A 14,647-nucleotide genomic window follows, 5' to 3' on the forward strand; every position below is an offset into this window, starting at 1 on the left:
GTAGTTCATTAAAGATCGCTATTCTATTCTTAATATTAGTATTGAGGTGAACCAAAATTAATGTCATTAAAACAAGATTAACATTTATATAGAACTTGTATGAAATAAAATTATTGTTAATGCTCTATTTGATTATTTGATATGATATTTAAATTGTTGTGATACTCAATTTAAATTTTATTGGTAGTCCTCAAATTGTTTATTAAAAAGTGTTATTTTTTATATTTTTGAGTACCCTCTTCTCATAAATTGGAAAAAAGCTATTCTTATGAATTATTTAATAAATATGAACGCAATAATAATATTAACCCATGCATTGAACGAGCTAAAATGGTACTAGCTATATATAAATCAAAATAAAGATACTTATAAAGATGTCAACTGTATATTAATTATATGTATATCTTGGAGGTTGAAACATAGTCCAAATTAGAAAAATGAATCTTGTATTACCTTAACAAAATAAATGTCCCATTACAACCCTACATATGTGCCTCCCATGTCCCCCATTCACATTTCTTATAGGACACTTCCCTTCTTTCTGTCCCTTGTTCCCAATGTCCCACCCACTTCTACCCCTAACCATAAATATCATTTCCCATCCTCATACACCATACCCCTCTTATTTTTTGCACCATTTCCTAGTGTACTCGTGTGCCTAAAAATATTTATTCACTTGTTTCAGTTTCTTATATAACATAAAACTACATACAACAACATAAGACCATGGATTCTGTTAGTGGAAATGGCACAGGCTCTAGCACTGGATCTCCATGTGGGGCATGCAAGTTCCTTAGAAGAAAGTGCGCACCAGATTGTATCTTTGCTCCTTACTTTTGTTCTGAACAAGGAGCTGATAGATTTGCAGCCATACATAAAGTGTTTGGTGCTAGCAATGTTTCAAAGTTACTCTTCAATATACCAGCTCATGATCGATGTGAGGCTGTGGTTACAATTGCTTATGAAGCACAAGCTCGTATTAGAGACCCTGTTTATGGTTGTGTCTCACATATTTTTGCCTTACAACAACAGGTACATACACTTATAAACTAAGCTCATCATCACAAATTCTAATCATCTTTTTACTTTTATGAAAATATCATTCTAGTCTCTTCAAAAACAGGTACATACACAAATATTTGTATTGTAATTGTATATGAAAGTTGTAAATCATACTTACATGAGCATGGTGTATAATGCAAGTGTAACTATACCTGGTGATAAAAAAATGGTTTTTCTTGCTTGATGTGTTGGTACCTTTGGCTTCTACCAAGAGCCAACCCAAGAATATTGTTTATTGACTATAAGTATATATGCAAAGTCAATTGTTTATACAAACCCCCTTTTTGCAACACTTGTTTTCCATACACCCCTATTTTAGAGAAGAAAGACATTTGTGTCAGCATGATTAAAGGAAAATGTTGATCTTATCACTTTTACAATCTATGGTTATAAAATGGGTATGATAAGTGGTGTTGGAAAAATTAATGGGAGAATATCATTACTCATATTTAAAGGGTTAGCTAGAACTTTGTGTAAACGGTGGTCTAACTAAAATCAATCATTGAGATAAACATTTTTTTGTTACTACCAAATATATGTTTTTAGCTTTTTGGTAAGTAACTAATTTCTTTCGAGGTTCGTGACTGTATCTCTCTATCCCAATAAGTATCACTTTCAGGAATCGAACCTTCAAACTTAGGAATTCCGTAGGGTTTTATACGATTAGACTAATTTAGTAGATAAACATTATTATTGTGAATTTAGTAACACAGTCATATCAACATATTTAATTGGTCATGGACCATGCTTATTAATTCTTCCCTTAACAGTTATGTTCCTTTTGGTTTTCAATGTAGGTGGCATGCTTGCAGGCACAACTGATGCAAGCAAAAGCACAACTGGCACATCAGAATCTGATAGAGAATCAATGGTCAGGGAATGTTGCTGCAAAACCATTCAATCCATTTTGTACCACTTCAATGATGAACCCTATATCTCCTCAAAGTTCACTTGAGTCATCAATTGATCATAGCAGCACCAGTGATGGAATGAGCATGCAAGATACACAAAGCATAGAAGATTCTTCATTCCAAGCTTGGGCTAAGAAAATATCATATAACAATGACTTTGGTGAGCTCCAAGATTTAGCACTCAGAATGATGCAAAGGAACTATAACTAGCTTCTCTATAAAGCTAGTATATGTCTTTGTTAACTTTAAAGATGTTCCCTTCAATTTCATGTTAAGGGATGCTTTTTGCCTAGTATTGTATATACTGAGTGTGCCAAGATCAAAACTTAATTGCCATAAATTATAAGCCTAAACCATGCATTAGGCTTTTCTGTTTGTGGGTTCAATCCAAAATAAATTAACTTTTTTTGCAGACTAGCTAGCAAAGTCACTATCTACCCTTTTCTCTGAATCAACTAATAAGTGATTAACTTTCCAGTGTGTGAATAAAGTAGTTTTATATGAACGGCAATAATGGAGACACACTTAAACTATAAAAAGAAGCCTACAAAATAAGGATTTTCATATCATTATGTATTCTATGCCTTTTTTTTTCAAAGATCAATAATGATGTCTGCCTTTGAATTATGTCCTTTGTCTCCTGCCTATAAAGTAGATTATTTTCTAAGAAATCAGAAGCTTAGTTGAACTTCTTTCAGATAACAATAATATTGGCACTAGAAAATAAAGCAGAAAAATCTTGTTGGAATTCCCATCAAGGTTAAATTGGATTTGTAACTTCTCTTAAAAGACAAGCATGTATTCATCTCATGTAGATATGTTCTCATCATATGTTAGAAAATAATTTCACTCATGCTTCTTGTGAGCTTTTTCCTTTTTATTTAAAGAAAAAATCAGGGTGAAGGGTGATTCTCTTCAATTCAAGATCATAGTAAATTATTAATTTTATCATAGTGGGTTTCTAACTCTTACTCAAAATAAATTTATCATTCTAACTTAAGTCATTAGAGCACCAATAAGATATTGGCCTAGTGGTAAGGCCTCATTAGATCCCACAAAAATTAAAAAGTTAAAAGAATCAATTTTTGTGAACAATACTTGTTGAGAGAAATAACTATGTACTCAAAAGATGATTAATTCTTTAGCTATGACCACAGAGTGAGGGGATACTTTTGGTGGTATAAAAAAAGGGTGATACCATAAATGTTATGCAACTCTAGCATGTCCATAGGATAAGATATATGAACCAACTTTTAAGGCACTCATCACTAATATATATAAGATGAATTGTTGAGAGAACATGCATGAGACTTAATCATGGAGTATGAGTCTATAATATTCTCTCTGTTTTATGTTGCAATAATTTGGAAACGAGTAACTCAAGTGAAAAGTGATTAAGTTGGGCCATTTCTCAGCATGTTTAGATCCAAATGCAACGTTCCCTTTGTTTTTGAGGACTTGGATCCTATCACTATAGTTAAGCTTAGGGTGAGTACTTAATGGACCCCACTTGACTTAGTAGGTTTACCTAACATTTGTGTGTGCTACTTAACCATACGCTAATGATTTTTGTATTCATACAAGTAGACAAGGTGTCTCCTCGGTTAATGCATATGCTACATCACAAGTTTTGTTTCAACCATTCTTATATTTTTATGGGTTTTATTTCGATTTTACTAAACAATATAATATTTATGTATTATTAGTATATAAAGATTTATACATGGATATTATATCGTCCTCAAGTGTAAAAGTAGTTAATACTGCTTGAAAATCTAACCATTTTGGCATTGCTTATTCTCCTTAGGTGAATCATGGGTCTGATGGATAATTGAAATAATTAATTTTACTTGGGAAATCAAATTGACAAAATAAAAAGGAGAGAAAAATATACATGATGTGATAGCTCTTCTCTTCGGCTATATATATTTTTGAAAGCTTTGTTTTTATTTGGTACATTGATATAGAGCCATTGAATTGACTAAATCAATAATGCATTTAGCTCAATATACTTATTGTGGGTGAGGGTGACACTACTGTGATAATCAAATAAATAAAATACTTGTGATGATAAACAGACAAAAAAAAAAGAGAAACTGTACTAAATGAAATTGATTCCTTATTGCACAGTGCTATTCATGTGATCATAAACCACAAATGTACTTGAACTTTATGTTGACTTAATCATGAATTGTCTAATTGGAATTTGGTTTAATTACATAATTGATCAAGTGGGTTATAAATAACTACAAAATAGTACTCTTTCTTGATTAATGAGATATAAAACTCAAACTCCCAACCATTTATCATCTCTTTTGCAAATTGAGTTTTATATTTGTTGGGTTTATTCAAGTGTGAAGTCTCACATTGGATATGTGGTGGGGGTGAAAGAGTTTATAAGAAGAAAAGCTCATGAACCTAATGCCCATGTAATAATGGAACTCCCCGATAGTCGGAGGCTCCCGGTAGCAGGTCGAACAATATTCTTGATTTTCAATTTGAGCAACTTGAGCTTTGCTTATTTAAAAGAATGACCCATCAAGCATGTAAGAAGTTATGACCCTGGCAAGAAAACTGAAACTAGCATAAAGATCTCCCATATCTGAGTGGGAGAAAGATTTAAGAAAGTGGGTTATATATTTATGGAAAGTATAAATAAGTGGTTTGGTAATATCATTTAAAAAAAAAGAAAAATAAATTTTATCTTACAGATTTCTATTTTAAATAAGTGGTTTAGGATAAATTAGTCTTCAATTTTATTTTATTTTAGTATTGAAGGATCTCCTTCACAACCTAGGGTGAACAAATAAATAAGAGTATTATAAGTTTAGTCAAGATGTATTAAAAAATGGGAAAGTAAAAAAAAGGAGAATCCAAAAATACTTTTGGCTTTGGACTACAATTGGGACATGCATGTCCTCCATTATGAACGAGATCCTTCGTCCCAAAAACTTCTCGTCCACATGTCTCAAGTTAATGATATCCTACTAAATCACATAAAAATATTATTTTATATTTTTCTTAATTTTTTTTGAAATATATGTCAAATTTCCATTAGATTGAGACACAAAAGAGTGGGACAGCTGATCCCCATTCCTCCATTATTTGCACCTGGAAAGGCATTTAAAATGGAAATAGTTTACAAATAATTTTAGATGAGTGATGATAAAATATTAAAATATGAACGTTAGAATAAAGGTTTGTGTCCCAAAAAAACTCGAATGGAACCAACATAAAGCAAATACAAGAAGTTTTACTGGTCTTTACTTTATTGATGAGTTGCTAGGTACATATAATATAATAAACAAATACATTTTAAAAATTTGGAGAAGTTTTACTGGTCTTTATTTTATTTAGGCCAAGATGGTTGTAGTAATATGGAGAATTCTTAAATTGGATAGCAAATTTTATACATGAAATGAAAAAATTATAGTCCTCCATCTTATAAAAATAATAGTAATTGATATATAACGAACAAAGTCTATCATATAATTGAATTTCTTAAAATAGAAATTTCATACTTATATTATGTATGAAAAAATTGTTGATATAAGCAAAAGTCCAATTTAGTAATTTACTCGAGAACGTATAGATCTTATTCTAGTGAGTAATTTATACATATTATATATAAATGTGAACTAAGTATTGTTTAGATATCGTAGTTAAGCATACTCAAATAACATATTTTTGCTTTTATTGTGTGTAATTAAATGTTTTAATTTTTGAAATGGTCCCGACGAAAAGCCTTAAGGCTATACTCTATAGATTTAGTCAAGATTTGAAGTCGACCACACGTGCAACTTTAAGTGTTTTGCATTATTTGGAGACCAATGATGTGGATTAGATTAGGACTTTGTCTCATGCCTTTCTTCATTTTTTTTCGTTTTACTTATGATTTTAAAATCTGTGCTTTTATAGTGTAAAAAATGTTAACTTAACGCATTATTCATCATTAATTTATATTACTGTTATTTTAGAGTTAATAGTGATTAATAAATTAATGAAGATGATTTGCTAACAGTATAAAAAACATTTACACTGTCAGTGTATGTATATTAAATCCATTAGGACAGAATTTAATTATCAGTTGCATATCAATATTTTGACATTACGTTAAATATTATTTACTTACACATATTTTTATTAAGTTCTCTATATATATATACATATATTTGTTTCCTAAAAATACATAAATTAGAAACCATTTTGTCCAAATTTTTATGTTCATGAATATGAATACTTATGGGAGATTAGCCCTGCACATAAACACATCTGATATAGAAGAACATGGGATCTAGCTAAGTCGATGAATAAGATCACAAGATATTAATTCCACCATGCATGTTTTCTTAACCAAGTTATGAAAATTGTAACAACAAAATGATTAAACATTCATCAGATAACACACTCTTCCTTCTCTTTATGCTTTCAAAGAGGGGTAATAACTGTTAACACAAAAATGTGATTCTCTTAAGAGAAGGTATAAGTGCACAATAAGTGGAAAGCTACAACATCTTGGCCCTCAATGAAACAAACACAACAATGATTGAATGTTTGCTTCAAAACTAATCCAATCCTTATTCTTAGGATTGGAATAAGTGTCCATAATTCTTATTTAGTTTACAAAAATTGCCCAACTTTTAATCTACTATGCTATTAGATACACCTTCCAAGTGCAAAAAACTAGTTATACAATGTACAGTTTTATTCCAATTAAATGGCATCTTTAGAGAATACATGTCTCTGTTATCTAAAAATACCTTCTTCACCACACCATGGCAAATCTTTAAGAACATCTCTCAAAGCATAATAATGGCTATCACATTTGTGGTCTGTGATCAAATTGCCTGAAAGAATTATCTTTTGGAAGTGCTCACCGGGTTCCCTCTTCAAAAGAGTGAAAAAATCCTTCCCAGTACCATTTTGTGATCCCCAATTCCTCTTCAGATAGTAAACAGACCCAGGTATAAATAACTCCTCAGGTACTGCAGGTTTAGCTCCCTCAACTTTCATGACAACTGAATCTTTCTTTGCTGCTTTGGGGGACAGAGAAGCTTCTGTAGCAACTGGCAACTCTTTACCAATGGGACCAGCTGTTCACACACACCGAAACGGTTTATGATAGAAAAGTTAGACGATAATAAACACATTTAAATAACACGAGTAACCATTAAACACCAACGAATGCAAGTTTAATGAACAATTTCTTCATATTTCAAATGCAATTTCAATAGTTCATACAATATTTACTAACAAATAACTGGGTTATTTATGTATAAAGAAATCAGATGCCAATGTCCGAACTGGTGAAAAATTTTGACCACCAGATTACATGTTCGATCCTCGTGAAGGGCCGCCTTGGAATTGAAATGGGGGCCACAGGCATAGGGATTAGTCTGGTTTTGGCAAGGGTACCTCGACATTAAAAAAATGCCAATGCTTAAACATCCTAATATCTTTATCATGCTTCTTAATTAGCGTATGGACCAAAAAAATTATATTGAGCATAAGAAAGAGGTTTGATTGGTTCTTCAACATTGTAATTAGATGCCCAAAATCTAATCAGTTATAGGACACCCACTGCCCTGGGTAGGCTAATTCATGTTTGACTAAGGTTTGAAATAGTGCCATAGTATAGAAAGAATCCAATGCAGTGTTTTGTAGAAATGTTAGGATGGGATGGAATAGAGAATACAAGTTCTATTCTATATTTGATGTATTTCATAAGTACATCAAAACAACAAATGAAATTAAAAATGAGACATTTTGGATCCATTATAATGGACGGAACCAAAAGAGAGCAAAACAGAACATCTCATCCTTTTTTTCTCCGTACACCAAACACTACCTAATTCCACCTTTTCAGATAAAATGAAATTTTAACCAGTGCAGCAAAGCTTACGAGTTAAACTTTTGTCTCCCCCGAAGTTTGCATAATCAGCCAGTTTGCGAGCCACATCTTGCACCAAATACACAACCTGCTTCGCATTTGTAACGAAATCTATGACACTTCTCCAGTCCTCTTTCTCAATTACACTCATCCTGAAAAACAATATAATTTGAATGAACCTTTTCTTAGCTAACTTTCAAATGCAAAAAAAAGAGTGACCATAACATAAATAATACAGTTTATATTGCAACTAGTTTAAAACTGCCTCGTAAATATTAGATATTTAAGCTTTGCAGCATTGTAGGAATTCTTTATGGGAATATTCAGTCAGTGCACATTTTTACCCTCTTATCTTGCTTAGTTAATACCAACACCCAAAAGGCTGAGTTTTCAATTCCACAAACAAAAGGAGGAATATAGTAACAGTTCTGAAACATATCAATATTTTTTTATAACAGGGCTGCAAATGATTCCTGATTGCTTTCCTGAATGTTTCTTATTCTCTTAAGAGACAGGGAGAGGGGAATGCTTAGTTCAAGACTAAACTAAATCTCACCAATCAGTTTGAAGAATTTCATTTCTGAGCCTTGCTATGGAAGCTACACTTAGTCTAGGTATAATATCATCCTGTAAATGTCAAAAAGCAAAAGTCATACGAGAATCAAAACCAATTATACTTCGGTGAAGAATCTGATAATCTCAAGACACCAGTATATATAATCACTTTCTTCTAGATCAAATATTGTCATACAGACACGATCAAATGCAATCACGCACCTGCATCACGACTGTTGTTACATAGCCAGAGCAGCTTTCAGCAAGTTCTCTGGATACACATGGTGGAGTTCCATACCCAACAGCAGATACAATGTCAGGGCTAAAACCCAGCTCCTTCGATGATTTTCTATGGATCATTATTGCTAATAAAGAAGCTATAGCACCTCCCAAAGAATGACCGACAAGTCTTAACCTAAATCCCTGTTAATGAGTTAGACATACCTCACACTATGAATAAGAAAAACAAGTCAGAAATGTAAACCAAAATTGATAAAGACAACATCATGCCACCTCATGTTTCTTCAAACATTTTCTTATGGTTTCCATCTCATGCCAAAGAAACCAACGAGCAGATTCAGCAGTGCCAAAGTGTGTCGAATAGCCCTCAAAGGTGACTTCATCACTTGATGAAAGAACATCAGTGATAAGGTCATATACAGTACGTGTTCCACGAATTCCCAAAATTACAAGCTTTCTACGGGTATCAACACCGACATAATACGCAGGCCTCATTATGCTGGAGTTTTTAACAAATTTTAACACACTATTTTCTCTAAGCATGCTGTTCCTAGCAAGCACTGCAGCATTATCCTTATAAGCACCTTTAGCCAACTCAAGGTGATAAATGAGATCTTGAACCTGAAATCCGATAAGATATCCTGATAAGAGTGAAGCATTTTGTGGATCACAATTAATTGGAGTGATATGCTAATAAGAATTGTATAAGATATCTATGTGTAACCAATATCATGTGAACATGTATGCTTCTGCATCTAAAATAGAGGTTACGAAGTTACTATTGATTCTGATGATATCCGAATGCCTTTCAAATCTTCAAATGCATGTGTAGAAGCTTGACGAAGATAGATCAGATACAAGCCAATGGTAAGGTCAGTCAAGCTCCAATCCTGGATTCCAATCTTGCTTTGTTGAATGCAGGCAATTATTTCCATAAGGGATCGACTGCTTGGTGGGGGTTTGTTTCCAATTACATCTCCTGCATAACATGGACCTTGTGTTAATATAAAGCAAACTGAAACATTGGATGATGATGTTTTTTTTAGCGCCAGAAACATACAAATATCCCAATTAATTTTATAGCATATGATGTGGTCAAGTCATCACATGAAACATATTATGAAGTTCACGGACCTGCTGGCAGAGCCCGCCTACAAAGTTGCAGAGCTGGTTCAAGTGCTTTTGTGAGCCAAGCCATCTCTAACTTCCACTTACTATCTGAGGGGTCTTCATCATCAGAACTGTATTTGGTAGTTCCATCATCATCATCTACCTTCTTCTTAACTTCAGATTTGAAAGAAATTTCTTGCTCATCTTTTAACTTACCATCTTCGACCTTATGTGCCCCTGATCTTCTCCATTGAAATCGATTAAAAACGCTATGCATATAGTTCCGACATGGCTCTTCTCTATTGAGAAAACTTTTGGTAGAATCTGAAAATTGAATAAAAAGAATAGACATGGAGCTTAATAGCAAGAAACTTGTATTAACATATATAACGGAACTTAGATGCTAGGCTACAGACACTTGGGACCCATTCTGATAAGACATTTGGTAATACCAGTTCTTCATTACTATCAGTAAGGTATTACTGAAATAACCTCAACCAGATTTACAACACAATATGTAGAACTGATACTTCAAAATGGTTGTCATACCGGTATCCAATATGTATTATACCAGTACCCGATAAGTTGGATGCTTCAATATTCATTTTAGATACTTTTTGCCTATATACCTTCCAAATATTTTATGAATTTTTTCTGTATCAAAGTATCTATATGATGTATTAGCAATCTATATATCAGATACAAATACTTCAATAGAAATTTCTTTAAGAAATAAGACGCGGGTATGCAACTTTTAAACAAAATATCTAAAATAATATTTACACATGTAAAAAATGTTACATGATTTACAATCACCCCTTCCTAATGTCACAAATTAAAAGACTTAAACAATTTTCATTCATCACTTCTCCCTCAAAAAGAAAATGTATATTCACATATACCCAAAACAATAGTAGGTGCTGTATAATACGCATATATACATTGAATACAAAATACAACACAGGTACACCCAACTAATCTTCCAGTATTAGTACATCATAGAAAGTGACAAAGCAAAATCCCTTTTAAATAATGGATTCATGATTTTAATTTGCATAACTCTCTATGTAATTATCTTCAATATAGCGCACTGGGTTGTAGAGTTGGAGAAGCATAGCATATAATATTATCATGTAAACAAAATTCAGATCAGTGATGTTCTGTTTCTGAGGATTTAGGGCATCAAATGCAGCATTAAAGTGAAGGTACGAGTATGAATGAATGAAATTAAAGGAAAGAAACGGAAAAGTAGAAGGGAAATGAAGTTACATATATTACGGAAGAGTCGCTTCATCATGTATTGGGTATTGATTTGAGATGAAGAATCGAAAAATGGATTTACCCAAATCAAAGAGCTGATACCTTCAAATAAATCAACCTCCCACTCTCAACTCTGATTTTTCTAAGCACCGTCAGTGCACGGCGTCGCGTGTTTATTTCAGTCTGAATTATTTAATGCCTAAAATGCTATTTTCATTATTAACTTCTCTCAATTTAGTCATTTTTGTTGTTTTTAATCTAATCAAATCAAGGGTGAATTTAGTTTACTATCTTTTTACTATTTATCAATTTTATCATTGTAAGTTAATTTAATCTTACACTTAATATATACATTTTTTTTCTTAATTGAAACCTACAAATAATACATATGACTAAATTAGCACTTTATTTGTTAGCAAATTAAATTGAAACTTCAAAATAAAATTAATCTTTTTAGTTATTTTTAATTTTGTTGTGAACACCGGAACAAATAATTTTATCATAATTATATTTTTTATATATGAATGAAAAATTGAGGTGGATTGGGGTTTACTAAGACTAAGGATGGCAATAAATATATGAACTTATGAGTAATACTTGTAACAAATCGAGTTTTGTTATATATTTTTGGACTCACGAGTAATGAGATGAAGATTTTAAAGTCTACTATTGGATAGAATTTGATAATAGACTATCCGGACTCACAATTCCTTTTTAAATATATACATATTTCGAGATAATTTATGCTAATCATATTTTTGATGTAATATTATGATTAATATTGGCAATTAGGGTTATTTTGCTTGCTCTGCTCATGCCCGTTTAAATTAGGGTGGGTATGACTATGCTCGTTATTAGATAGGGCGTGAAATATCATGCTCTGTCCATCCTACACATGAGCATAGTAGATCTGCTCACCACCCTAAATAAAATTAAAAGTACATACATAAATATATATATATATATATATATATATATATATATATATATACGAGAGACACAAAAAAAAAATAAACAATACATAACTTGCATACAAATATATAAATATATTTATCAAAATTAGCGTGTTGACAGCTACTATTGTGTCTGTCAACATACTTTCTTATCATTTATAATGTATAGTTTGTATGTCATGAATGTCAAATATAATATTTTGTGTTAATATTTGTAATATAAAGTTGAATTTATTTGATTGGTGTAAATTGAGCATTCATGTTCTATATTAAAAACTAATAGTCATATGTAAGAATAAAAAATAATTAACAAAATAATATGAATATATATTATGTGGAGATGAACATTGGGTTATATATGATTTTTTTTTGTAAAAAATAGAAAATAGCAAGGACAAAATAGGGAGAACCATAAATTACACCATGGTGGGTGATTATTTTGGGTTTTTCCTATAGATTAAATATAACTAAACTAACATTGTTGTTTGCTTTATTTTATTGTCTCTCATCATTTCAATTCTCAACTCAACCAGCTAGTTGATTATTCATTCCACTGTTAGTTGAGTAGAGTTGGATTTAAACTCTCACCATTGTCTATCTTTCCTTTCATTTTTTTGTTCCTCAAACAAACAAACACTAATAGAAGTGTGTGTCACTAACAAATAACTAACAGATAAAAAATAAAAAAAGATAATGTTCTACTTGGTTGTTGATTTCCACGCTCTCTCTTTGTCTTCTTGTTTCTGCTACTGTGCCCCCAAATGAAGGTATCTATTCTCTTTCTTTATCCTCACTTTCGCTGCTACCATAATCTTTTGTCATTCTTTTGATATTATTATTATTATATTCTTGTTGTTATTCTTCTGCTACTGTGCCCCCAAATGAACGCATGTTAAGTGTTTGATGAAGCGTTTGTGAGGGGTTCATGTGTTCTATTGTATAATTGTTTCCCTTACCTTCACTATTTGTGGATTCAATTTGTTCCACCATGCTCCCACGTGTTTTTGTATTGTCTGTTACTTCCATTATGAGTGAAAATTAAAAGAAACTAGTATGACAATGTATATTTTATGGGGTACAATTTCAACGGTTTAATTGGAAATTCTTGTATTAAGGTTATTGAAGTGGTGAGTTGGTATAAGAGATGTTGTTGTAATGTAGGTTATTATTGGCTCAGTTTTCATTTTTCTAGACAGTGCAATAAGGTTTTGACCACTTGGAATCTTTAGTATTATCTTGGATCAGTGAACTCTATAAGAAGATTGTAATGTCTGGTTTTAACAATGCTGTTTTTTTAACCGACCAGACAAATAAACTATTGGTGTTATTCATATCAATTTCTAAGGTTACCAAATTACTTAATTGAGTTAATTCTAATACTATATAATTGGAATTCTTCTTCGCAGAAACATCTGGGTTATCTTTAAGAGGATTTCGTGTACAAGAATTGGGGCAAATCACTTGCAAGAATTAATGTTCTTCGTTTCTCCTATGCACAACTCATGTTGAAAACATCCTCAATTCAGTCTTCGAAACATGATAACAACCTTTCCAATCGGATCCTCCAAAGATCCGTGTCATTTTATAAATTTCCAGGTACTTATCTGTTAACACAAATTCTCAAGAACCCAATTGGCAAGGTTGATGTATTTGGAGAAACATGTGTCTTAGTTCTGGAAGATCATGGTTGAAACTAAATTTCTTGTTATCAAAACCTTTTTAGTAACAATCTCATTGGTACAAAAATAACTAATTTAAAATAAACAAAATTCATTAACCTAATGGATAATGATTACTCCTAAAAAATCATATCCCAAGATTCTTCAATGAACTCTGAACTAGAAACTTGTATTCTATTAAATGAATAGTTCTTCTCAATATTTTAAAAAAAGAAACTCTATTTTCTAATTGTCCAATATAGTGTTTACAATTTGTGTACATTTGTAATTCTTCTTCACTCCCCTTCTTCAAGGATCAAGATTCAAGATTCAATAATCAATAATCAAGATTCAAGAATCAAGATTCAAGAATCAAGATTCAAGAATAAAGATTCAAGAATCAAGATTCAAGAATCAAGATTCAAGAATCAAGATTCAAGAATCAAGATTCAAGAATCAAGATTCAAGAATCAAGATTCAAGAATCAAGATTCAAGAATCAAGATTCAAGAATCAAGATTCAAGAATCAAGATTCAAGAATCAAGATTCAAGAATCAAGATTCAAGAATCAAGATTCAAGAATCAAGATTCAAGAATCAAGATTCAAGAATCAAGATTCAAGAATCAAGATTCAAGAATCAAGATTCAAGAATCAAGATTCAAGAATCAAGATTCAAGAATCAAGATTCAAGAATCAAGATTCAAGAATCAAGATTCAAGAATCAAGATTCAAGAATCAAGATTCAAGAATCAAGATTCAAGAATCAAGATTCAAGAATCAAGAATCAAGATTCAAGAACCAAGAATCAAGATTCAAGATTCAAGATTCAAGATTCAAGATTCAAGATTCAAGAATCAAGAATCAAGAACCAAGAATCAAGAACCAAGATTTAAGAATCAAGAACCAAGATTCAAGAACCAAGATTCAAGAATCAAGAATCAAGAATCAAGAATCAAGAATCAAGAATCAAGATTCAAGAATCAAGATTCAAGAATCAAGATTCAAGA

General features: G+C 31.6%; 2 protein-coding genes across 2 annotated transcripts; one reads left to right on the forward strand and one right to left on the reverse strand.

Annotated features, from left to right (window-relative positions):
- Nucleotides 536–2,572, forward strand: LOC109346686 (LOB domain-containing protein 16-like). The gene is made up of 2 exons (XM_019586386.1): nucleotides 536–1,032; nucleotides 1,860–2,572. Exons 1-2 carry the CDS (start codon nucleotides 727–729, stop codon nucleotides 2,181–2,183), a joined length of 630 nt encoding a protein of 209 aa, XP_019441931.1. The 5' UTR covers nucleotides 536–726; the 3' UTR covers nucleotides 2,184–2,572.
- On the reverse strand, nucleotides 6,500–11,209 carry LOC109346684 (sn1-specific diacylglycerol lipase beta). Its single transcript, XM_019586384.1, has 8 exons — nucleotides 11,038–11,209; nucleotides 9,793–10,092; nucleotides 9,438–9,637; nucleotides 8,932–9,279; nucleotides 8,641–8,841; nucleotides 8,420–8,490; nucleotides 7,876–8,015; nucleotides 6,500–7,066 (listed from the first exon to the last, which is right to left on the reverse strand). The coding sequence occupies exons 1-8, from the start codon at nucleotides 11,063–11,065 to the stop codon at nucleotides 6,720–6,722; spliced, it is 1,635 nt and encodes a 544-aa protein (XP_019441929.1). The 5' UTR covers nucleotides 11,066–11,209; the 3' UTR covers nucleotides 6,500–6,719.

This window comes from Lupinus angustifolius, chromosome LG04 (genome assembly GCF_001865875.1).
Source record: "Lupinus angustifolius cultivar Tanjil chromosome LG04, LupAngTanjil_v1.0, whole genome shotgun sequence".
Taxonomy (NCBI): Eukaryota; Viridiplantae; Streptophyta; class Magnoliopsida; order Fabales; family Fabaceae; genus Lupinus; species Lupinus angustifolius.